The following is a 27,131-nucleotide window of genomic DNA, read 5'->3' on the forward strand; positions in this document are numbered from 1 at the left end:
ACATGTATGCCTGGTTGACATTGTATTGTGATTAATATATGGCTTATTCCAATAGAAACTAATTTTTGAATTAAACATCATAGATGCACTTGGATTAATTAACGTGTGTGTGTGTGTAAACTTTGACGCTTTGTTGGGAAATCAGGTTCGTGTTCTGGGAGAATTGAGTAGAGTCACCGGCAGGTACAAATCAAGGAGAATGAACACTCTCTATTGAGGACGTCACATCTTCCCATCTCCATCCCGTTCCACCTTCCGCAGAGACTGTTCCTTCCGAAACTCTCTGGTTAACTCGTCACTTCCCACAAAACCACCCCCTCCCCAGGTACCTTCCCTGCAATGCAGTAGATGCAACACCTGTCCCTGTACCTCCTCTCTCGAATCTGTCCAGGGACCCCAACGGTCCTTTCAGGTGATGCCGAGATTCACTTGCATCTCCTCCACACTGATCTGTTGTATCCGCTGTTTAAGAAGTGGACTCTTATACATCGGCAAGACCAAATGTAGCCTGGGCGATCGTTTCACTGAACACCTTCGTTCAGTCTGCCTGGACCTAACTGATCTCCCAGTTGCTAAACACTTTAATTCTCCTTCCCATTCCCACATTGACATTTCTGTCCTAGGCTTCCTCCATTTTTATAGTGAGGCTAAAAGCAAATTGGAAGAACATCTCATATTTTGCTTGGGTTTCTCTAACTTCATTTCTCTAACTCTAACATCAGGCAACCCCTGCATTTCCTCTCTCTCCACCACCCCCCCCCCCCCCCCCCACCAAAATTGCACCAGCTTCTCGTTCTCACCCAACAAACAGTCAACAATGGCCTGTGTCCTTTATCATCATTAGTTTTTTTTGCATATCTTTCATTCATTGTTCTATATCTCACTACATCACCATCTATCTCTCTCGTTTCCCTTTCCGGCTAACTCTCAGTCTGAAGAACCCGAAATGACACCCGTTCCTTCTCTCCAGCGATGCTGCCTGTCCCGCTGAGTTACTCCAGCTTTTTGTGTCTACTCTCTCTTGAGTATTGATCAGGACATCTGAAAAGAGGGAGGCAGAACAACATGTATGTTTCCATCAGGCAGGATCAGTGAGGGAAAGGTAATGAAGAGGCAACAGAGAGCAGGACCGGATTTAGATGAAGAGAGGCCCTAAGCTGTTCCATTTGTGAGACCCCTCCCAATACCCCACCCCCACCACTAGAGGAAGATGGTCCACCAGATTGACACCGATTTGCAGCCGAGTGTGGCCAATGAGATAAGGGGTTGGAAAGCTGTGCGTATTTATTTATTTATTTATTGCCAGTGCTAGTGTCGAGTTATTGGTTTAAAACACTATTATTCTGAAATGGAGGGCAAGGAAAATTACTGAAGGGTTGTTTAGAGACTACAGTGCGTTGTGACAGGCCTATGACAGTGTCAACAATATTATACACCTTGCAGGGCTCTCACTTAATTATTTTTCTCTGTTGTCAGCCGGGCAACCTAGGCAGCTTTTTATGTTGCCAAATAACAGTTTAGGTGGTCATTTAAGATGGCTCGCATGACGTGTGCGATAATGTGCTCGGACGAAGTGGGTAGTTACCAGTCGGAATTATACTCAATGAAGCATTCACATATTATTTCTGCTTCAAATAAAGTCACAAGCTAAACATATTCACCAATCAGGACATGATACATACCACAATGACATGCAGCAAAATTATAATACAGTATCTCAACTCTTTTTACACATTGCAATGAATGCAATTTCTATTATTTCTTCCCACTTCCAAAGGGCTTGTTTCCATGCTGTATCTCTAAACTAAACTAAACTAAACATTGGTATGTAATTGGACGGTTAAAATAATATACACCAATCTTTCCCACTCGTCACTTTAATTTCATGTTTCATGTATTTTGTGTGTTTATGACTGTTGTCAGATCAATTTCCCTCCTGGGATAAATAAAGTTCTATTGTATTGTATCGTATAGTATCGTACTCTGTCTCTGTAACTAAACTAAACTAAACACTCCAAACCCTTGCCATCTATAAATCACCCCTCTCTTATCCCCCATCTAGACACCTCCCCCTCATTCATTTCTTTTCAATCTCATCTCTATCACCCTCCCTCCCTCCCATCTGTCATTCCTCGACTCGTATGAGTGAGGTGGGCGGTCGAGAGTGTAGGGGGAAGGAACTGCAAATACTGGTTTATACCAAAGTTCGAGTAACTCAGCGGGACAGGCAGCATCTCTGATGGGAAGTAATGGGTGACGTTTCGGGACGAGACCCTTCTACAGACTGAGACTCAGGGGATATGGAGATATACAGAGATAAGGAAGGTTAAGGTGTGGAAATGAAACTAAACTAATGTTGCACACCAGACCACAATCTCTATCCATGTGCTCTTGGGATTTGTGTCTGATTCAGCAGAATCCAATTTCATTTCTTCCTTGACTACTCTTTTGTGGGCAAGGATTACTGACTTTAGTTTTGTCTTAGAGATACAGCGCGGAAACAGGCCCTTCGGCCCACAGAGTCCATGCCGACCAGCAATCCCCGCACATCAACACTATCTGACACACACTAGGGACAATGTTTCCATTTATCAAGCCAATTAGTCTACAAACCAGTACGTCTTTGGAGTGTGGGAGGAAACCGAAGAAGGTAGGCATGCAGGTGCAGCAGGCAGTAAAGAAAGCGAATGGTATGTTAGCTTTCATTGCAAAAGGATTTGAGTATAGGAGCAGGGAGGTTCTACTGCAGTTGTACAGGGTCTTGGTGAGACCACAACTGGAGTATTGCGTACAGTTTTGGTCTCCAAATCTGAGGAAGGACATTATTGCCATAGAGGGAGTGCAGAGACGGTTCACCAGACTGATTCCTGGGATGTCAGGACTGTCTTATGAAGAAAGACTGGATAGACTTGGTTTATACTCTCTAGAATTTAGGAGATTGAGAGGGGATCTTGTAGAAACTTACAAAATTCTTAAGGGGTTGGACAGGCTAGATGCAGGAAGATTGTTCCCGATGTTAGGGAAGTCCAGGACAAGGGGTCACAGCTTAAGGATAAGGGGGAAATCCTTTAAAACCGAGAAGAGAAGAACTTTTTTCACACAGAGAGTGGTGAATCTCTGGAACTCTCTGCCACAGAGGGTAGTTGAGGCCAGTTCATTGGCTATATTTAAGAGGGAGTTAGATGTGGCCCTTGTGGCTAAGGGGATCAGGGGGTATGGAGAGAAGGCAGGTACGGGATACTGAGTTAGATGATCAGCCATGATCATATTGAATGGCGGTGCAGGCTCGAAGGGCCGAATGGCCTACTCCTGCACCTAATTTCTATGTTTCTATGTTTCTATGTGGGAGAAATCCCCTCGCAGGTCACGGGGAGAACGTACAAACTCCGTACAGACAGCACCCATAGTCAGGATCGAACCCGGGTCTCCAGCGCTGCATTCGCTGTAAGGCAGCAACTCTACCTCTTCGCCACCGTGACCACCCTTCCACTGGAAGAGAACATGAAGTCTCAGTCTGCAATATCTTACAAAATGGGGACACTGATAAGAATCTATCTCTGTGAACCGCAGTGTCAGTCTGTGTAATGTTCGAGTCTCTGCAGGTTGTGGATTAATTGGGTCACGGTTAACAACACAAGACAGGGGATGGAGGCCGACAAAACTGTGGAAATACCCTGCAGAATGGTGGGTGGCACGGTGGTGCAGCGTTCGAGTTGCTGCCTCACTGCGCCAGAGACCCCCGGTTCGATCCTGACCACGGGTGCTGTCTGTACGGAGTTTGCACGTTCTCCCCGTTGACTGACCAGATCACTCGCTCTTGCGATTTGGGTTTGGTTCAGCACTGTACGTTTTCACATCTTCCTGCACCACCCTTCCCTGGGCAAGAGTTACTGAGTCCTTCTTGTGAAACCACCGCAAAGACAAACTGAAGTCTCAGATTGAAATATCTTTCAAAAGTAGCACTGATAAGAATCTAACTCTGCCACCCTGACTACAGTGAGCTGCAGTGTTCGAGTCTCAGCAGGGTGTGAATTATTTGTGATTAACACCAAAAGACAACAAATCGAGGTGTACATGCGTTGGAAAGTCTGCTGGAGCCCATGTAAATTGTCCCTAGTGTGTGTGGGATTGTGTTAGTATGCGGGGATCGCTGGTCGGCACGGACTAGGTGTGTCGAAGACCCTGTTTCCACACTGTATCTCTAAACTAAACACACTATGTTATCTCTTAAAATATTTTTGCAGAGAATGTATAAAAGGACTGGACAAGATAGATGCAGGAAAAACGTTCCCAATGTTGGGCGAGTCCAGAACCAGGGGCCGCAGTCTTAGAATAAAGGGGAGGCCATTTAAAACTGAGGTGAGAAAAAGCTTTTTCACCCAGAGAGTTGTGAATGTGTGGAATTCCCTGCCACAGAGGGCAGTGGAGGCCAAACCACTGGATGGGTTTAAGAGAGAGTTAGATAGAGCTCTAGGGACTAGTGGAATCAAGGGATATGGGGAGAAGGCAGGCATGGGTTACTGATTGGGGACGATCAGCCATGATCACAATGAATGGTGGTGCTGGCTCGAAGGGCCGAATGGCCTCTCCCTGCTCCTATTGTGTGACATTAAACTCAAAGATGGACACAAAATGCTGGAGCAACTCAGCATCTCTGGATCACCTATTCCTTCTGTCCAGAGATACTGCCTGTCCCGCTGAGTTACTCCAGCATTTTGTGTCTATCTTCGATGTAAACCAGCATCTGCTGTTCCTTCCTGCACATGTTAAGCTCAGTGTTGTTTGCTGCACTTTGTCTGAAACAAACAGCACAATGATCTTTATCAACTCTGTCTCTCTATAACCACACTTGGGATGTAAATCTCTCTGGGAACACATACAAGCAGACTGAACCACATAACGTGTAAACTCTCTACCTAATCCCTTGCATTATTCACACCACAACATCTTCACCTCAACTCAAAACCAAATAACTGGGAATTCTTCATTTTCAAGCTGTTTTCCGGGAAATTATTGCTCTGTATTTAACAAGTGCGGCACGGTGGTGCAGCGGTAGAGTTGATGCCTCACAGCACCAGACTGGTTACACATGTTGATCAACCCAACGTCAGCGACCAGGTAGTGAGAAATTGAAAGGAAGATGCTTGTAAATCACGTGACCTGGAGTCTGACTGGGTAACTTTAACAACATGTTATACCCTGGTCAACATGAGGAGCGACAGACTGGTCCCACCAAGATGCAGCACAGAACGCCACAGGAGATCCTTCTTCCCTGTGGCTATCAAACTGTACAATTCCTCCCCCTTCTGTTGTAGAAACATAGAGACATAGAAACAGCATAATAGGTGCAGGAGGAAGCTATTCGGCCCATTCATTGTGATCATGGCTGATCATTCATAATCAGTAACCCGTGCCTACCTTCTCCCCATATCCCTTGATTTCGCTGGCCTCTATCTAACTCTCTTTTAAATACATCCAGTGAATCGGCCTCCACTACCTTCTGTGGCAGAGAATTCCACAAATTCACAACTCTCTGGGTGAAAACGTTTTTTTCTCAGCTTAGTTTTAAATGGCCTCCACTTTATTCTTAGACTGTGGCCCCTGGTTCTGGACTCCCCCAACATTGGGAACATTCTTCCTGCATCTAGCCTGTCCAATCTATATTACTAAATCTCTGATCTTGACCGCTTTTGGCCGACTGTGCTGTGATTTCCGAGAGAACGCCACCACTTACCGCCGTCATGTTTGGCCACCTCGCTCAGAGCCCCCCTCCACCGTATGAGTGCGGAGGATTTTTTCCGTCGATGAAAAATTAGAGAGATATTAATGTTTTTACAAAATTCCCCATTCTCTCTGCTGCCCCCGCTGGCGGCAGGGGGAGGGACTATAAAACCAGGAAGTGTCGTGCCTCATTCAGTCTCTGCCAGACCAGGAAGCGAGAAGGTCATGGCTCTCTGAGCTATGAATAACACTGAAAGCGCATCTACTCCACGGCGAGTCCCCTGTAAAGTAGATGCAGCCCTTTTTAACAAGTTTATGTTCAGAAAACAAATTTTGTTTGTCGGGTGTCAGCAGCCCAATTGTTTGCCTCACCTTTTTGACAGGTTTGTGTTCACAAGATGAATTTTGGTTGTCGGGTGTCTGCAGCCTAATTGGTAGGAAGCTGCATTTGAATTTGGTGGCCTTGCACCCTGCTTGAAATGGAATGAAACTGCACTTGAATTTGCTGGCCTTGCACCCTGCTGAAAGTGGCATGAAACGGCACTTGATTTTGGTGGCCTTGCGCCCTGCTTGAAGTGGTTGGAAATTGCATTTGAATTCAGTGGCCTTGCACCCTGCTTGAAGTGGAAGGAAACTGCACTTGAATTTGTTGGCCTTGCACCCTGCTTGAAGTGGTAGCAAACTGCACTTGAGTTTGGTGGCCCTGCACCCTGTTCGAAGTGGTAATAAAATGCTTTTGAATTTGGTGGCCTGGCACCCTGCTTGAAATGGTAGGAAAATGGATTTGAATTTGATGGCCTTACATCCTGCTTGAAATGGAATTTCAAGGAAAAGCCATGAGTCAAATGCCAGCCCACCAGCCGTGAGTGAGCTGCCAGCAGATCAGGCTTGAGGGACTGAGCTGCCACCCCAAGAACCCATACCAGTGCTCCAGAAAGCCCCCCCCCCCACTGGCCACCAATATTGAAATTGGTGGAGAGGTGGAATATTGCCTCGGGGGATCAGCCCTCCCATGTGAACATGGAACCCGCCCGGTCCCAATTAGTCCAGTAATATCTATTTTTTTACACACTGTAACTTTCTACATTTCTACTTTTGGGTATGTACGGCAATTATGGCTCATGGAATTTTCTTCCACACTACTAGTTATATTCCTAACAACATATTTAAAAGGTATGAAATTTTTGATCTTTCCCAACATTTTAAAAAATGCCTGAAGAAGGGACCCGACCCTAAACGTCTCCTAACCATTCCCTCCATAGATAGACAAAAAATGCTGGAGTAACTCAGCGGGTCAGGCAGCATCTCTGGAGAAAACGAATAGATGACGTTTTGGGTCAAGACCCTTCTTTGGACTCTCCATAGATCCAGCCTGACCTGCTGAGTTCTCCAGCGCTTTATGTTTTGCTCTTAAAATAAATCTGTGGTCCGCTGAAGAAACAAGATAGACCACTCTGGAAGTGCAAGTTTTGCTGTACATACAGTAGAAAACATCGTAATACACCTTGAGAGAATTAATGGGCTTAAATTATTTTTTAAATCTGTTGTCTAGAATTAATCGATACCCGCCCTATGTACCTTATATCAGATTTATTTGGAATTCCGATTTTTTTGATTTCCTATTTGTCAATTTTTTGTGCCCGATTATTTGGCAGCCAATCAACCGCTGTCTCTAAGGGGGTTGCATCCAATCACCGGTCAGCTTCCCATAAAATTCCCATCCAATCAACAAATCCTCCCGTTCAAACAGCCGCTGTCTCCAAGGGCATTGTATCCAATCATATAATGCGCTGGTCACTCGGTGGCCAATCAGACACAGTCTCCGAGGGGCATTGTGACCAATCTCTGACCAGCTTCCCTTAAAATTCCCGTCCAATCAACAAATCAGTCTCCTGCAGTCCAATCAGCCGCTGTCTCCAGGGTCATTGTGTCCAATCCCATAATGCGCTGGTCACTCGGTTGCCAATCGGACACAGTCTCCGATCGGCATTGTGACCAATCACCGACCTGCTTCCCTCACCGAAGCAGACATGGCTAGAGTCAAAACTGAGAGCGATGCAAGAAAGCAGCTATGACATAATACACAATAAAATGTATTACAAATACACAATAACAAAGTTATGCATTATTGTACTCTTACATGAGCGCAATTTAATTCTGAGGCTGTGACCTCTGGTCACCAGGGGAAATATCCTCTCCACATCCACGCTATGCCTTTCACTAGGAGGGAGGGGTGTCGTTAATATGAAGTGCTCAGAACTGGGTTCCAGTCCATGCATTGAACATTAAGGGCTGGGTTCAGATTTACGGAGCCAAACAACGTCGTTAATTGTGGTAGTGTAGGCAGAGCTTACCGAGGGTGGCACAGCAGTGGCGAAACATCCTCTCTACTTCCACTCTATTCAGGCCTTTCACTATTCGGTAAATTTGTGTCTATCTTTGGTGTAAACCTGCATCTGCAGTTCCTTCCTGCAGATTTTCTCCAGCAGTTTGTTTATAGACAACAGCTGCAGGAGTAGGCCATTCGGCCCTTCGAGACAGCAGCACCAATCATGGCTGTTCATCCACAATCAGTACCCCGTTCTTGCCTTCTCCATATCCCTTGACTCCACTATCTTTAAGAGCTTGAAGAGTTCTATCTAACTCATCTATATCTATATTTTGTTCCAACATCCACTGTCTGTTTTTCACTGCAATTTCTCAACTCTGTGGCTTTATGTGAGCTCAAACCACTGCGCGGTACCTGCTAGTTTCCTTTCCTGTGTTGAGACCCTTCTTCTAACTCTCTCTTGAAATCCAGAGAATTGGCCTCCACCAAAGATACTGCGTTCTGTGGCAGAGAATTCAACAGATTCACAACTCTCTGGGAGAAAAGGTTTTTCCTCATCTCGGTGACACTCAGGATAGTGGCACTAGTCAGAGAACTGGGGAGGGGTGGGGGTGGGGGTGGGTGGAGAGAGAGGCAACACAAGGGTTATATAAAGTTGAAGAAACCTATTACAAGCCAGCTTGCTGCATCTGGTGAGCACAGCCCTTGTTTGTGGTCACCTACTACGTGAGCGACTGTTTCTGCACATTAAGACCGAAAGTGAAAGTGTATTTTCACGCAATTCATTCTAATCTCGTGTGTGGAGATCACTGGAGAATAAATAGCCTTTCTCTGCAGATATTGCCGCTGGCGTTGGAGTCGATTCTTGTGTTTGCTGAAAGGAGTCTTGGAACATCTCAGCTCCTAGCGCCGGGGGTTGTGTCGGTCCAGTGAGGTTCTGTGTCAGGGAGGAACTCCAAGCAAGACCATTCGTCCCATCGCCAACGCTGCAATCCCTTTACAGCTGCAGACGGTCGCTTCTTCGATCGGTGAGTGATGCAGGTTCGTTTCCCAGAAATGGACAAGAAACGAAACTTGCGGGAATCTTCAGCTAAAAGGTCTCGACCCGAAACATCATGTTGGCGGGTGTGGGCAAGTTGGGCCGAAGGGCCTGTTTCCACTCTGTAAAATGCTATCGCTCTATGACCCAAAATATCGTCTGTCCATTTCCAGATGCTGCCTGTTTCTCCAGCACTTTGTGTACTGCTCATGTATCAGGGTATCTACAGTGGGGGTGTGTATCCATCTGTGTGTGTGTGTGTGTGTGTGTTGTTTTAGTGCTAAAGGCAGGAGTTCATCCTGACCACAGCACTAACAATGGACCTTTGCCTCGGTGTACTGTAACTCCACAGGGACATATTTTTTCGTTTAGTTTAGACACACAGAGCGGAAACAGGCCCTTCGGCCCGCCAACCAGTGATCATCCCATATACTAGCATTATCCTGCAAATGCTAGGGACAATTTGACATTTTTACCGACGCCAATTAACCTGGAATTCTTTGCCACAGAAGGCTCTGGAGGCAAAGTCAGTGGATATATTTAAGGTAGCGAAAGATTCTTGATTACTACAAAGGTATCAAAGGTTATAGGAAGAAGGCAGGAGAATGGGGTTATTAGGGAGACATGGATGAATGGCGGAATATACTTGATGGTCCAAATGGCCTAATTCTACTCCTATCTCTTATGATCTTCACCTTGTTTCCCTTCCCTTGTTTGAGGGGTATCTACAGCGGACCCTGCCCCCCAATGTCCAGCAGCTGAAGGACCCTAGACAATGGTCCTCCCCCATAGAGCCTTGACGTTGGCTGCACCAAGCCTCAGTGCTTCCCTCAGCACGTACTCCTGCAGTGTGGAGCGGGCCAGTCGGCAACATTCCCCATCGGATGTCTGGCTGAAATTTCTTTCCTGAAAGGAAGGAATTTTCAAGGCGGGAATGTGGGACCAGATGGATTGTTCTTACCCAGAGCTAGTAGGGACTCAATGGGCACAATGGCCTTCATCAACATGAAAATCATACTGTGATTCTCAGTGCAATAGTTAACATCTCTCTACATAAACACTGGCGCAGCGGTGGAGTTGCTGCCTCACAGCGCCAGAGACCCGGGTTAGATCCTGACTACGGGTGCTGTCTGTACGGAGTTTGTACATTCTCCCTGTAACATGCGTGGGTTTTCTCCGAGATCTTCGGTTTCCTCCAACACTCCAAAGATGTGCAGGTTTATAGGCGAATTGTCTTGGTATAAATGTAAATTGTCCCGAGCGTGTGTAGGATAGTGTTAGTTTTTGGGGATCGTGGCTGGCACGGACTCTGTGGGCCGAAGGGCCTGTTTCCGCACTGTATCTCTTCACTAAACCTTTTTGGTCACATGTTCAAAAAGCCGTACGTCGAGTGGATTCATCTTCATATTTTATTTCTCGTTCTGTTTCAGATCACCGGATTTTGTTGAGCGTCCACTTCCTGTTTAGTGATGAGTGAGTGCTTGCAACTGGCCACTCTGGGCCGGCCTTTCCAGTTGGGAATGCTGTACGACTGCCGATCAGATGCTCTGATCCCAGGTACTGGAATGTCTTCACACAAATCATGAAGTCATATGAGCCCAGAGTAGGTGAATTGAAAGACATGATAAGGGAATAACGTATAGTGCAAGGTAAAGCCAGCAAAGTCCGATCAAGGGAAGTCCAAGGGTCACCAACGAGGTAGATAGTGGTTCAGGACTACTCTCTGGTCATGGTAGGATTCACATATACCTTCCACTCAATGAATGTCAACATGAGGGATTTTGTCAAATGCCCTCTGGTATGGGTTGATATGGGGGGTGATCTTATAGAGGTGTGTAAAATCATGAGAGGACTAGATTGAGTAGATGCACAGAGTCTCTTGCCCAGAGTAGGGGAATCAAGGACAAGAGGACATGGCTTTAAGGTGAAGGGGAAAAGATTTAATAGGAATCTGAGGAGTAACTTTTTCACACAACAGATGGTGGATGTATGGAACAAGCTGCCAGAGGAGGTAGTTGAGGATGGGATCGTCCCAATGGTTAAGAAACATTTAATGGGTACATGGATAGGACAGGTTTAGAGGGGTATGGCAGGCAGGTGGGATCAGTGTAGCTGGGACATGTTTGTCAGTATGGGCAAGTCAGGCCTCTTAAAGGGCCTGTCCCACTTATGTGACCTTTGCAGGCACCCGTGATAGGTCGCCGAAATTTTCAACATGTTGAGAATTCAGCGGCGACCAGAAGGACACTACGACTCTCTGGAGACCTGTCACGATCATAGGAGACCTCTCATGACCATACAGGCGACCCCTGGCGACATGTCACGGGTGACCTCTCATGACCATACAGGCGACCCCTGGCGACATGTCACGGGTGACCTCTCATGACCATACAGGCGACCCCTGGCGACATGTCACGGGTGACCTCTCATGACCATACAGGCGACCCCTGGCGACATGTCACGGGTGACCTCTCACGACCATAGGAGACATCTCATGACCATACAGGCGACCCCTGGCGACATGTCACGGGAGACCTCTCACGAAGAAAGACTGAATAGACTTGGTTTGAAATCTCTAGAATTTAGGAGATTGAGAGGGGATCTTATAGAAACTTACAAAATTCTTAAGGGTTGGACAGGCTAGATGCAGGAAGATTGTTCCCGATGTTGGGGAAGTCCAGGACAAGGGGTCACAGCTTAAGGATAAGGGGGAAATCCTTTAAAACCGAGATGAGAAGAACTTTTTTCACACAGAGAGTGGTGAATCTCTGGAACTCTCTGCCACAGAGGGTAGTCGAGGCCAGTTCATTGGCTATATTTAAGAGGGAGTTAGATGTGGCCCTTGTGGCTAAGGGGATCAGGGGGTATGGAGAGAAGGCAGGTACGGGATACTGAGTTGGATGATCAGCCATGATCATATTGAATGGCGGTGCAGGCTCGAAGGGCCGAATGGCCTACTCCTGCACCTAATTTCTATGTTTCTATGTCACGGGTGACCTCTCATGACCATACAGGCGACCCCTGGCGACATGTCACGGGTGACCTCTCATGACCATACAGGCGACCCCTGGCGACATGTCACGGGTGATCTCTCACAACCATAGGAGACATCACATGACCATACTGTATGGTCGTGACAGGTCTCCAAAGAGTCATTGCATCTTTCTGGTCGCTGCTGAATTTTCAACAAGTTGAACATTTTGGCGACCTATCACGGGTGCCGGCAGTCACCTGTAAAGGTCACTTAAGTGGGACAGGCCCTTTACATGCTGCATCACTCTATGATACAGTGGTGGTCAATGCAAGGCCATAACTTCAGGTGACCAATCTCACAATGGTGACCACAACTTTATCAGTTATAGTCCAGTTTATACAGTGGATTGAATATTGAACGGCACGGTGGCACAGAGGTAGAGTTGCTGCCTTACAGCACCAGAGACCCAGGGTCAATCCTGACTACCGGTGCTGTCTGTACAGAGTTTGTACTTTCTCCCCGGTGACCTGCGTGAATTTTCTCCGGAAACTCCGGTTTACCTCCCACACTGCAAGGACGTACAGTTTTGTAGGTTAATTGGCTTAGTAAAATGATAAATTGTTACTAATGTGTGCAGGATAGTGTTAGCATGCGGGGATCACTGGTTGTCCCGGGCCTGATGGGCCGAAGGGCCTGTTTCCGCACCATATCTCTAAACTAAACTAAACATGGATATTTGAAGAATATTTGAAGATGATCCAAATCACCGCTAATCCATGTTCTACAGAATTGCCTCCTGACCCACTGTAGCACTCAATGTATTTTTAGTTTAGTTTAGAGATACAGCATAGAAACAGGCCCTTTGCCCCACTGAGTCAGCACCGACCAACGATCCCCGTACATTAACACTATCCTACCCACACTTGGGACAATGTTACATTTATACCAAGCCAATGAATCTACAAACCTGTACGCCTTTGGTGTGCGGGAGGAAACCGAAGATCTCAGTGAAAACCCAGTCACGGGGAGAACGTACAAACTCTGCACAGACAGCACCAGGTCTCTGCCCGTGTAAGCGCTGTAAGGCAGCTCCTCTATCGCTGTGCCACCAAGCCGCACCTATTACTCATGTGGTCAGTCCAGTGAGTGTAGAGTGTTTTACGTTCAGCCCAAGACACATCCTGTACAGAGATTGAATCTACTGAAGGAATATTATTCACTTTGAGTAGTTTTCGCAACGTTAACAGTTTTGATCGCTGATTTATCCTGTAGGCGTCACCTTGTGGGACTTGCAGACACTGCAGAGCAACCTTGACTATCGTGACCAGCCCAGCACTGAGTTTCACATCATTGCATCAGACTCCATGGAGAAGAAAGCCGCTGCCCTCGATGTGTCAGCATCACTGAAAGCAAGTTTCCTGGGTGGGTTAGTGGAGGTGAAAGGGTCGGCAAAATATCTCAGAGACACGAAGGAATCAGAGCAACAAGCACGAGTTACCCTTCAGTATAAAGCAACAACCAGGTTTGAACAACTGACGATGAGTCACTTAGGGAGACAGAATATTACCTACCCGAGTGTGTTTGATGAGGGCTCAGCCACCCATGTCATTACTGCAGTGCTGTATGGGGCCCAGGCCTTCTTTGTGTTTGACCAAATGACTTCATCAACAGAGAAGATACAGAATATCCAGGGCAACATGGAGGCAACAATTAAATGTCTCCCTATGATTGCGATTCAGGGCGAGGCCTCCCTAGAAATGACAGAAGAACACAAATCTCATACCGAGAAGTTTAGCTGCACGTTTTATGGGGACTTCTCGTTGAAGAACAATCCCACCACCTTCAAAGACGCCATCAATATCTACGCAACACTTCCACACCTCCTGGGTCCAGATGGAGAACATTCAGTGCCCATCAGAGTCTGGCTCTATCCTCTCAATAAACTTGACTCAAAAGCTGCCCAGCTGGTGAGGGAGATCAGCGTGGGACTGGTCAATCACTGCCAGGATGTCCTGGAACAGCTCAGTGAGGCCATGATGAGGTGCAATGACCTGATGAAAGACAGTGTCGCAGTTCAGTTTCCTGAGATTATAAATGTTATGCTTCGATTCCAAAAGATGTGTCTGGAGTACAAATTAGGTTTCCAGGGGACTTTATGTAAAGTTTTACCGTCCATTCGGGGCGGCGGGAAGGAGGAAGTGTTGCTGGCGGACATACTGAAGAACAGGGAGCAGTCACCATTCAAACACCAGGCACTGACCACATGGCTGGATGACAAGGCACGGGAGATGAGGGTTGTGGGACGTTACCTCAGAATATTGAAAGATATACCAGTTGTGAAATCAGAGAGTGAGTTAGATGAAATGTTTATGGATTTAGCAACAGTTTACGTGGTCTGCTATACATTTACAACATTACATCATGAGGATCTCTACCTGTCAGAGGCAAACAATTACGTCCAATCTCCCACAGCTCAGAAAATGGAGACACAACCTCCTGTTGATGGAGTCTGTACAAAACGACAAAGTGACTCCTGGCTTAACTTGCCATCTGTGTCCCAGCAGATGAGGAAGCTATCAGGATCATTCCTGGACTTTGCCACCGCCAATATAGCAGATGGGAAAATAAAATTTGCTGTTGGATCTGTGCGGGATGACAGCAACATAGGAGCGTCAATTTACCTGTATGATGGAGGATGTCTGGAGAACCGGTGCTTTGTTCCTCCGTCACAGCCCGAGATACCTACGTCTAGTAGAACAACACATGACAGTGTGACTCTGCAGTTACAGCCACCAACATTTGATGCCGGTGAGATTGTGGGCTACAAGGTAGAGTACCGTGGTAGCCAGCAGGAGGAATGGACAATTCTGGATACACCTGATCAATGCCACTCCTTCACAAAACCTGGGTTAGAGCCACACCAGGAGTATCACTTCCGATACAGAGCAGTGACCAAGGTCGGGGTCAGCAAGGCTAGTGAGAGCTACAGGGGCATCACCAGGCCAGCAAGTCCACCTGGTAAACCAGTCTTCCAGGATTGTTCATCCAGCCCAACACTGCACTGGGACAGACCAGGTCAGATTGGAGCTGATGTTAATATATTTCGGTACAGAATTGAATATAGGGAAGAACCGTCAGATAATTTAAACACGAAAGATGGATTATGGCAGGAAGTTAAGACAACAGACGCACAATGTCACTATTGTTTAGAGGGACTGAAACCCACGACCGTCTACCGAGTCCAAGTGTCTGCTGACTGTGGAGAAACAGGGTCTAGTGAAGCAAGTGAGGAGGTTTCAATAAAAATAGGAAACACACCAATCACAATAGCCCGGAAACTTCGCACAGACACTAAATTAATATCCACAGGAAACCCTTCCATTTACAAGCTCAAACTACAGGAGGAGATAGCTGATGAATTCAAACAGCTTGTGAAATGCTCCTTCGGAAAACCCACTACAAAACATACAATGAAGACAATTATGGTTCTGGGAGCAACTGGGTCAGGAAAGACAACCCTCATCAATGGGATGATCAACTACATCTTGGGCGTGGAATGGGGAGACAACTTCAGATACAAGTTAATAGCGGAAGAGACAGGAAAATCCCAGGCTGAGAGTCAGACATCCTCCATCACTGCCTACCAGCTCCACCATCAGAAAGGATTTAACATCGATTACTCCCTGATGATCATTGACACACCGGGATTCGGTGACACCAGGGGCATCAGCCAGGATCAACAGATCACTGAGCAAATCCGTGAATTCTTCTCTTCCCCACAAGGTGTTGATCACATTGATGCCGTGTGTTTTGTTGTTCAAGCCTCCCTGGCTCGCCTCACTCACGCACAGAAATATGTCTTTGATTCGATTCTTGCTATTTTTGGCAAAGATATTGCAGAAAACATTCAGATCCTGGTGACTTTCGCAGACGGACAGCCTCCCCCCATCCTGGGTGCCCTGAAATTAGCTGAGGTACCGTGTCCCATAGACAAGTGTACTGATCTGCCAGTACACTTCAAGTTTAACAATTCAGCTATTTTTGCCCAGCGTCCAACCTCAGGGGGAGAGAACGATGATAACTTTGATGCAATGTTTTGGAAGATGGGAGCAAATAGTATGAAGAAATTCTTCACAGCTCTGAACACAATGAGAACCAAAAGTTTGAGTTTAACCAGAGAGATTCTGATGGAACGTAAGCAGCTGGAAGTTACTGTGCAGGGATTGCAGACGCAGATCCGAGTTGGTCTCACCAAACTGGAAGAACTCAGGGAAACGCAACAAGCTCTGAACCAACACCAAACCGAGCGGTATGCAAATAAAAACTTTGACTTCGGGTTTGGACGTATAGTAATTGCAGTTCCAGCAAAGAAGGATATTAGTGGGACTGGTAATTATACAACCAACTGTACGAAGTGTTTCTTTACCTGCCACTATCCCTGCAAAATTCCTAGCGACGCTGATAAACGTGGTTGTTGGGCAATGGACGACAAAGGGAACTGTACGATCTGTCCACAAAAGTGCATCTGGACTGTTCACAGCACCCAAACTTTTATTTATGCAACGAAAAAGTAGACGAGGACAGACAAGGAGCTGAAAGAAAAGTACGAGAAGGCCTATGGTGAAAAGATGACCCAGCAGAATGTTATGGAATCACTTGAGCAGGAGTTTGCTGATGTGGAGTCCACAGTTCTGGCGCTGGTTGATCAATTATCTGGCAGCATTAGACGACTTGAAGAAATAGCTCTGAGGCCAAACCCATTATCCACCCCAGCTTACATTGACCTTATGATTCAGTCTGAGAAAGAAGAGGCGAAGCCCGGGTTCATGGAGCGAATTCAGACACTGGGGGAAGTAAAGGAACAGGCATTGTTAATACAAAAGGTAGCAAATAATGAGAATCTGTTACCAGGGGGGTTGAAGGGAGGTCCAATGGTTGGGAAAAGTGCTGGAAAAAAGACGGAAGGAAAAATTTCTAAAATGATAAATTTGTTCACATTCAAATAGTAGATGATAACAATTCCAACTGTTCCCAATAGAGGGAGCAAATGTTTCACTCAGCCCTGAAACAATCCATTCTTGTAATTCCCTCTCCTTCTCCTGCCTCACCTTCCCACAGCCTTTCACACCACACCTTGCTTCTTCAATGCTGCCCCATCATCACCCGCTAACTGCCACTCCCTTCACCCTGCTACTCATCCAAGTACCACATCAGTACCTCATGAAAGCCTGAAGAATCTATCCACGACCCTTCCTGTTCCATGTTCATGTTCCCACGCGGAGAGCTCACCTAAATCACGGCGCCCAATTCTTCATTAGATGGGCTGCCCCCTGCACTAGATCATAACCTTCTTCCCCAAACCCCACTCTGTCCGTTAGGTCAGACGGCACATTTCCCATCGAGCTTCGGAGGAGGGGAAGCTTTCTGACAGCTCTGTCTCTCCCTGGTCATCGTCAGAGTCCGAGTCACGGGCTGGTGGGGGGTAAAGTAGTCATAGACAGTGTCATGGAAACTGTTCTACCCCCCCCCCCCCCCCAGCCTCAGGACACGATACAGAGTGCACGTCAAACTCAGCAAGACTCGATCTCTGTCGCCACTGAAACAGCGACACACACACAGGAACTCCTCCAGCTCCCAGGCTCGTTGAGAAGTAGGGCTCATCAAGAGCACGAGAAGGATCAAATGAAATGGAGCATCACATCAGAGAACAACGTGTGCTCACCTCTCAGGGATCAGTACCTTCCATGTCCTGGACCCCATCACCCGATGGACAATGGACCTTCTCCATGAAGAAGGAGCCTCAGGCCAAAGCCAACCAAATACCCCCACCTGCACACAAAACCATCTGCAAGAGGGACCACAGGGCACCAGACATCTGGGAACTAGAGCTGGGAGATAGCTGCTGGGTATCGCCGTCATTGGAATGTGATCCAGTGCAGATTACATGGTGGTGTTTACAGGGAGATGTGGAACTGGTTAAAGGCAAATATTAGTTGAGCGAGCTAAACTGCCTTCCACAGACACGATGGACTGAATGGCCTTCTGCCGTGCTGTGACTATCCCAGATTGCACCAGACCTGTTCTCCAGCTTGACCTTCACCTGGATGTGAGCTTCCAGTTCCATGTTTATTATATTACCAAGGTCTTGTTCTACCTTCGAGACCGTGGAAAAAAGCATCGGTGAAATTCAGGTATAGGGTAACGAGTGAGGATGGGGAGGGACATCTGAGCCCCCTTGTGAACAGGCTCAGAGTCCCTCTTGCACTCAGGGACAGGGTACGAGCTTACTTTCCCCGCTGCCTAATGCACAACCTGCCCATCGATTCGCCAGCAACTGAGGCAGAGTTTCAGTGTCCCAGCTGGTAACTGGACTGAGTCACCACATTGACTCCTTCCTGCCCTGTTGTGGCACATGCCTAGCCTGCAAGTCCTGCATATCGGAATGGAGTTCCTCCTAGTCCCGATGGCACTTCATACATTTTGCAAGTCACGGCCTTGTTTGTCCTTCCAAATCATATCTCATATCGGCAGTGACTCCCACCTGCCATCCCTCTGTCCATTTCACCAAATGAACAATGTATCAAGTAGCCTCAGACTAGACTGCTCATGACTGACATCAATTTTCATGTCATCTTCAAACTTACTAATCAAATTCTGTGTTGAGATAAAAAATCATTCTTCTTTTCAACTGTCAGGCCCCATCACCAGCCTCTCTGACACAACATTGGTCATGATCATAAATCCTCCACATCACGCTCTGAATCCTATTAACAAGCCCATTATGGATCCAATTTCTTCTAGATCCCAAAAGCTCGAACCTCCGTGACAAGTTTCCCTTATATGCCCTGTCAAAGACTACATTACCCTCAATGCCCTAGTCAATACATTCTATTGCCTCTTCAAACAAATAATCAGATTGATCAAGTAGGATCACTTATTATTTTTTTTTTTAATTAATATTTTTATTAGAAGCAATTGTACAAAGATAAAACATTTGGCATCTAAATTTATACAATTATTGTACAGCTTCATTTTTAACCTTATAACCTGAAAATGAAAAAAGAAAAGAAAAAGAAAACAAGGAAGGGAAAAAGTGAACAGTGAAAAGATAGATCGAAAAAGAACAAAAGAAAGACCCCTAAACTACCAAAGAAGTGTGGTCGAAAGATATGGAAATAAGAAAAAAGAAAGATGGAGAAATACCTTGCCTCTCGCCACCCCTCCCCCCCCCCCCCTGCCTTCTCACCCAACCCGGCATCGGATTTAAATTTAAATTTGTGTTGCATCATGGTATTCTTGTAAGAATTCGGTGAAGGATTGCCATGTCTTGAGAAATTGATCTGGTTTTTCCGCCAAGACAAGCCTAATGTTTTCCAAATGTAGTTAAGGAAATGTCTTTGAAATAATGTCAGCTCAGAACAGGCCTCTGACATACAAGTAGGATCTCTTCTTAACACAGTTCTTCTGTCTGTGCAAGTGCACATCCACCCTGTTCCACAGCTTTTCCTCTCCTCTATGACTGATAGTAGATTGGGAGCCGTAATTACCTGGTTTATTCCCACTGCCCTCCTTAAATAAAGAGACCACATTTCCACTCTTCAGCCTTCGTGTACTTTAGAGACAACAGCAGGAATCCTTGCAAGGCTCAAAGCAATCTCATCCCCTTCCTCTCATAGCAGCCTTGGGTATATCCATCTTAAATCCTTCCAAGTTATCTAATATTTCCTTCTTAATGATAACATGTTTTAAGGTTTCACCGACTGCAATGTCGTTCCCTTCCGTGAATACAGAGGAGAATTATTCATTTCAGATTTCATCCACATCCTATGGTTCCAATGGGTCCTATGCATTTGCTGGATACATTTAAAATGCTTTGGTCTTATTCTTAAACATGTCTGCAATGATACGTTGTGCCCCCATTTGCTTAATAAGCATTTTTTACTTATTACGTCTAATACTCATTTTTTATTCCATAGTCTCCCTTTTCTTCATTCCTTGACAACTTTTGTCTTCCAAAAGCAATAGGATAAATGTCTTTTCCAAAAGCAATAGGATAATTTTTTTAAAGAACAAAGTGCCGGGGTAATCCAGCTGTTCAAGTAGCATCTCCGGAAGACATGTCCCACTGAGACGCTGTTTGACCTGCTCAGTTACTCCAGCAGTTATTGTTCGACTCATTATCCTTTCAAAAGTTATGTGTAATTTTTCAATGTACCATTGATCTAACGTTGATGCTACTGCATATTCAAGAATGTATACCTGGTAGACATTGCATTGTAATTAATATATGGCTTAATGCTAATAATGCTATTTTAAAAATTAACAATTATAGATGCGCTGGGTTTGGTTAATGAACCCTGTGTGCAAACTTTGATGATACGTTGGGAAGTTAAGGGCCTGTCCCACCAGCATGTGATAGCATGTGTCTAGCACAACCAAACGTGGCCGCTTGAGGCTTATGGCCTTGTGGGGCCGGTCCCACTTCGATCGGCGGAGGCGTACGGAGTTGTGTGTGGCTTGTCCCGACATCGCGCGGAGCTCCAAAAATCTTGCTCTGTCCGAAAATTCCGCACGCCAACGGCCTGTCGGCCCACAGGCGTATTGAGGGCGTACGCAACGCCTCGACGGCATAAGCAGCGTCTTAACGGCGTAGCCTAGCGCGTGCCGTTGCGCGATGACATCACCGCCCGACATCCAAATTCAGTCCTGCCCAGCTGATTGGTGAATTTGACGTTAATTACTTCACACGTGAACTTTGCGTGTAATTAGCGCGTACTTTCCGCGAACTTAGCGCGAACTCCGCACCCGTTTGGTCGCGCTAGACGCATGCTCGTGGGACAGGCTCTTTAGGTTCTTGTTCTGGGACAAATGAGTAGGCTCATCAGAAGCTACAAATCAACACACCCTATTGAGTATTGATCCGGATATCTGACCACTGGGAGACAGAACAAAGTAAGTGTATCCATCAGGGAATACCACTAAGGGAAAGGTGATGAGGAAACGGAGACAGAAAGAGTGACAACAGAAGGAGAAAAAGTTGATGGTGAAATGAAGAAGGGTAAGCGACTCTACAGTAGAGGATATTAGACAGGAGTAGAGGGAAAGGAGTCAGAGAGAGAGAGACGTCGGAACCACATTTGTCAGTGAATGGGAGATACATTAGGGAAAGAGGGAAGTGTTGGTGAGGAGGAAAGACGATGGAAAGAGACAACGAGAGGGTGAGAGGTGACAGGAAGGAGGCAGAGCCACCAGGGAGAGAGGAATGCGATGGTGATGAAAAGAAGTGAGCAGAGTAAAAATAAGAGAGAGGTAATGGAGAGGAGCAGAGAAAGTGGTAGAGAGATCACGGGGGGGTGGGGGGGGGGAGGGAGAGGTGATCGAGAGAGGCAGGGATGTGGTGACGCTAACAGGAGGAGGAGAGAGGCAACTTGAAGTGGGGCAATGGAAGGGCCAACAGAGAGTGGGGCAATGGGATATGTGACAGAGAGTGGGGCAATGGGAGAGGTGACACAGTGGAGCAATGGGAGAGGTGACACAGTGGGGCAATGGGAGAGGTGACACAGTGGGGCAATGGGAGAGGTGACACAGTGGGGCAATGGGAGAGGTGACACAGTGGGGCAATGGGAGAGGTGACAGTGGGGCGATGGGAGAGGTGACACAGTGGGGCAATGGGAGAGGTGACACAGTGGGGCAATGGGAGAGGTGACACAGTGGGGCAATGGGAGAGGTGACACAGTGGGGCAATGGGAGAGGTGACAGTGGGGCAATGGGAGAGGTGACACAGTGGGGCAATGGGAGAGGTGCCCGAAGGAGTCAAAAGAGGGAAACAGAAGATGTAATACAGACCCGAACTACACATCTCTTCCAGAACCAAGTAATCTCTTCCCCTGCTTTACTTTGTAGTTGTGCAGTAATCAAATAATAAATGATTCATAAAATGAAATAAAATGCTTGACGCCCTCAATACCAGTGTCTGGTTGTTGTTTCCTCTCCACCAGCAAAATAAATCATGTGATTTCTCTGAAATAATACATTAAATGAAAATTATGGTGAAAATTGTTGTAAATTGAGCAGCCCCAGTGAGTAGTTCGCAGCTCCGCAGTCTCCCGAGCCCCCGGGTCGTTCAGGTTGGAGGCCGCTCCACGGTGCTAGGCCCCAACGACAACGGAGACCCGGCAGGGAAAAGGTCGGGTCTCCCGGACAGGGAAGAGATTTTAAACGGTTTCCCTCTCCCCCCCACCGCCCCCCACATATAAACATTTAAAAACACTATTAAAAAACACCAAACACTACATTTAACTAGACAAAACATTTAAAAAAGCCAGACAGGCTGTAGGGGCCGCTGCAACGGGTGAGTTGCGCCGCCTACACACCTACAGATTTGTTGCATAATTAGCTTGGTATAAATGTAAATGCAAATTGTCCCTAAGTGTGTGTAGGATAGTGTTAATGTGCGGGGATCGCTGGTTGGTGGGCCAAGGGGCCCATTTCCCGTGCTGTACCTCTAAACTCAACATCTTCCCCGTACACTTTATGGAGCCCAGAATAAGGCACAATACCACCAGCTGTCCTGGGACAGCATGTTTCTACCTTTGTTAATCGGTTAATGAAGCCCCCAATTTATTTTTTGTTCATTCATCTTGCATTCTTTAGCCTTTCTCAATCCTTGCGTTTCCCTTTTCTAATTCCAGCCCAATAAGGGAAAACAAAACACAAGGATACAACTAAATGAAGTGTAGCCCCAGCTACACATCTCTTCCAGAACCAAGTAATCTCTTTCCCTGCTTTATTTTGTACGTGTTCAGTAATCAAACAAATAAATGCTTCATACAATGAAATAAAATGTTTACAGGCCTCAATACCAGTGTCTGGTTGTTAGTCCCTCTATGCAAGAGAAAATATCACGTGATTTCTCAGAACATTCTAATCAAAATTGCTGTAAATAGTGCAGTCACAGTAATCTCCAGAGGAAACACAGTGTGGTGAAATAGGCAGATAATTACAATGATAGAAACATAGAAACATAGAAAATAGGTGCAGGAGGAGGCCATTTGGCCCTACGAGACAGCACCGCCATTCATTGTGATCATGGCTGATCTTCCCCATTCAATAACCCGTGCCTGCCTTCTCCCCATATCCCTTGATTCCACTTGCCCCTAGAGCTCAATCTAACTCTCTCTTAAATCCATCCAGTGATTTGGCCTCCACTGCCCTATGTGGCAGGGAATTCCACAAGTTCACAACTCTCTGGGTGAAAAAGTTTTTTCTCACCTCAGTCTTAAATGGCCTCCCCTTTATTCTAAGACTGTGACCCCTGATTCTGGGATCTCCCAACATTGGGAACATTTTCCTGTATATATTTTGTCCAGTCCTTTTAGAATTTTATATGTTTCTATAAGATATCCCCTCATCCTTCTAAACTCCAGTGAATACAAGCCTAGAATCAAGTCCGATCCAGAATCAAGTCCGATCCAGCTCAAAGGAACAGGGTTGAATCCAATGGCTGATAATCTATGCAACAGAAACAAGGAACTGCAGATGATGGTCTACAGAAAAGGACTAAGTGATGTAGTAACCCAGCGGGTCAGGCAGCATCTCTGGAGAACATAGATAGGTGATGTTTTAGCTCAGAACCCTTCTTTGGAGTCACGATGTTTATGCTTAGGAAAGAACTGCAGGTGCTGGCCTACACCATAAATAGACACAAAATGCTGGACTAACTCCACTGGTCAGGCAGTATCTCGGGAGAATAGGTGACGTTTCGGCTCAAGACCCTTCTTTAGCCTGGGAGTCAAGGGAGAGGGAAACTTGAGATATGAAAAGATACAAAGGCATGAAAAGGACAAATCAATTCCAGCAATGATGATCGAGAAAAGGTGAAGCCCACAATGGTCCATTGTTGGCTGCGGAGAAGGTAATAACGAGTTATACAAACAGTGAAACTCATCAGGACGACAGTGAAACTAGAATAACGACTAGGGTGGAATTGGACGACGAGAGAGGGAATGCAAGGGCTACTTGAAGTGAGAGTATTCAACGTTCATACCGTAAGCTGCCAAAGTGAAATATGAGGTACTGTTCCTCCAATTTGCATGTGGCCTACCTGTGACAGTGGAGGAGGACCAGGACGGAAAGATCAGTATCTCCCGATCGCCAAACATTTTAACTCCCCTTCCCATTCTCATACTGACCTTTCTGTTCTGCGCCTCCTCCGGTAATGGTCCTGTTTCCTGCTGCTGTTGGTCCCTGTTCGGATCGCCATCGGTCCTAGAGAGGTCAGTGTCCCCGCTCCCTTTCATAGCAATGTTACAAAATTTTGAGATTTTAAAAATCAAGTCTGCAATTTATCCCATCAGATAAAGCATAACAATAAGTTTAATTTGACACCAAATTCACTTTCATATCTCAAGTATTAAAAACGTTATGGCCATTTTCATACTCGGAAATTAGCATCTTGTTCCCTATTGATTTTCAATGGACATTACAAAAAAGCTGTGATCTTGGATAGTCAAAAGCCCATTTCTTAAGGAAAGATTAACATTTTTATATAGCCTAAGTGTCCAAAGATTATTCACAAATAATTCACAATATAACATGATTTTTATATCTAATTTACATTAATTTATAGGCCAAATGGAAGGAATTTAGTGTTCAATTGCTGTAAATAAATGCTCATTTAAATCGGCTTTCTAGTGGGTTCATGTGGAACGCGCTGGTTTAGAACGTTCACATTGCGCTGGATTTGTGTCCTCAAATGCCGAGAAAAATACTGCGGGATATAAAGGACCAGATGGCACACCCCCTTCCTCCCGCTCGCCACGTGACGGGGGCACAGCAACGGAGGTCGCTCCGACCAACCAACCCACGTCATGTGATGGGCGGGGGAACAGCAACGGCCGCTCCGTCCCACCCACGTCACGTGATGGGCGGGGCTGCAACGGCCGCGCCGCGAGCTGCAAGTGGCCAACGGTCACCGCTCCCGCGCGGCCGCTCACCGACGTCATTGAGTGTGAAGAAGCGTCGCCGCCGGTAAGTAACGTGGCCCCTCCATCTGCCCCCCTCACTCACACTGTCCACAACTCTACCCTCTCTCAACATGGCCGCTCCTTCACTTCACCAAACATGTCTGAGCGGGTGCCCAAGCTTCCAGTGTGGTCTCTGAGGATGGAGATGAACGGGAGCGGGGACACTGACCTCTCCGGGACCGATGGCGATCCGAACAGGGACCAACAGCAGCAGGAAACAGGACCGTTACCGGAGGAGGCCCACAACAGAAAGGTCAGTATGAGAATGGGAAGGGGAGTTAAAATGTTCAGCGATCGGGAGATGCTGATCTTTCCGTCCTGGTCCTCCTCCACTGTCACAGGTAGGCCACATGCAAATTGGAGGAACAGCACCTCATATTTCACTTTGGCAGCTTATGGTATGAACGTTGAATTCTCTCACTTCAAGTAGCCCTTGCATTCCCTCTCTCGTCGTCCAATTCCACCCTAGTCGTTATTCTAGTTTCACTATCGTCCTGATGAGTTTCACTGCTTGTATAACTCGTTATTACCTTCTCCGCCGCCAACAATGGACCATTGTGGGCTCCACCTTTTCTCGATCATCATTGCTGGGATTGATTTGTCTTTTTCATGCCTTTGTATCTTTTCATATCTCAAGTTTCCCTCTCCCTTGACTCCCAGGCTAAAGAAGGGTCTCAAGCCGAAACGTCACCTATTCTCCAGAGATACTGCCTGACCAGTGGAGTTAGTCCAGCATTTTGTGTCTATCTATGGTGTAGGCCAGCACCTGCAGTTCTTTCCTAAGCATAAACATCGTGACTTTAAAGTCAAGTCAAGTCAAGTTTATTTGTCACATACACATACGAGATGTGCAGTGAAATGAAAGTGGCAATGCTCGCGGAACAACAATACAACCAAACAAATTCTAAACACAATCACACATATTATTTTACGTAATAAATAATAGAAGGAAAAACGTTCTGTACAGTTAGTCCCTGGTGAGAAAGGCGTTTACAGTCCGAATTGCCTCTGGGAAGAAACTCCTTCTCAACCTCTCCGTTCTCACTGCGTGGCAACGGAGGCGTTTGCCTGACCGTAGCGGCTGGAACAGAGCCTTCTTGTCCTTGGCAGAGCAATTCCCGAACCAGATTGTAATGTTCCCGGACAAGATGCTTTCCACCGCTGCTGCGTAGAAGCACTGGAGGATCCTTAGAGACACTCTGAATTTCAGCAATTGCCTGAGGTGGTAAAGGCGCTGCCTTGCCTTACTCACGAGTGCTGAGGCGTGTGATGACCATGTCATATCCTCAGAGATGTGGACTCCCAGATATTTAAAACAGTTCACCCTATCCACAGGATCCCCATTTATCCTCAATGGAGTGTACGTCCTTGGATGATGTGCCCTCCTAAAGTCCATGATCAGCTCCTTCGTTTTTTTGATGTTCAAGAGGAGGCTGTTCTCCTGGCACCAGAGTGCTAGATCAGCCACCTCCTCCCGGTAGGCCCTCTCATCATTGTCTGAGATCAGGCCCACCACCACAGTGTCATCAGCAAACTTAATTATTGAATTGGAGCTGAACCTAGCCACACAGTCATGTGTGTACAGAGAGTACAATAGGGGGCTGAGGACGCAACCCTGGGGCGATCCTGTGCTCAGGGTGAGGGACTTCGATGTATTCCCTCCCATCTTGACTACCTGGGGCCTGGCGGTGAGAAAGTCCAGGACCCAGGCACACAGGGAGGTGTTGAGCCCCAATTCCAGTAGCTGGGTTACTGAAGAAGGGTTCTGAGCTCAAACATCACCTATCTATGTTCTCCAGAGATGCTGCCTGACCCGCTGGGTTACTACATCACTTAGTCCTTTTCTGTAGACCATCATCTGCAGTTCCTTGTTTCTGTTGCATAGATTATCAGCTATTGGAATCAACCCTGTTCCTTTGAGCTGGATCGGACTTGATTCTGGATCGGACTTGATTCTAGGCTTGTATTCACTGGAGTTTAGAAGGATGAGGGGATATCTTATAGAAACATATAAAATTCTAAAAAGGACTGGACAAGATATAT

At 46.5% G+C, this 27,131-nt stretch overlaps 1 protein-coding gene across 1 annotated transcript; it reads left to right on the forward strand.

Annotated features, from left to right (window-relative positions):
• Positions 1–7,968: 7,968 nt before the first annotated feature.
• On the forward strand, positions 7,969–25,341 carry LOC129694381 (uncharacterized; the record flags this gene model as incomplete). The annotated part of the gene is made up of 6 exons (XM_055631080.1): positions 7,969–9,078; positions 10,520–10,646; positions 13,336–16,412; positions 16,638–16,916; positions 17,793–17,969; positions 24,826–25,341. Coding segments are annotated over exons 2-6 (4,137 nt in total), but the record flags the coding sequence as incomplete, so codon positions are not given.
• Between the last annotated feature and the right edge of the window lie 1,790 nt (positions 25,342–27,131).

Source organism: Leucoraja erinacea, unplaced genomic scaffold (assembly GCF_028641065.1).
Source record: "Leucoraja erinacea ecotype New England unplaced genomic scaffold, Leri_hhj_1 Leri_643S, whole genome shotgun sequence".
Taxonomy (NCBI): domain Eukaryota; kingdom Metazoa; phylum Chordata; class Chondrichthyes; order Rajiformes; family Rajidae; genus Leucoraja; species Leucoraja erinaceus.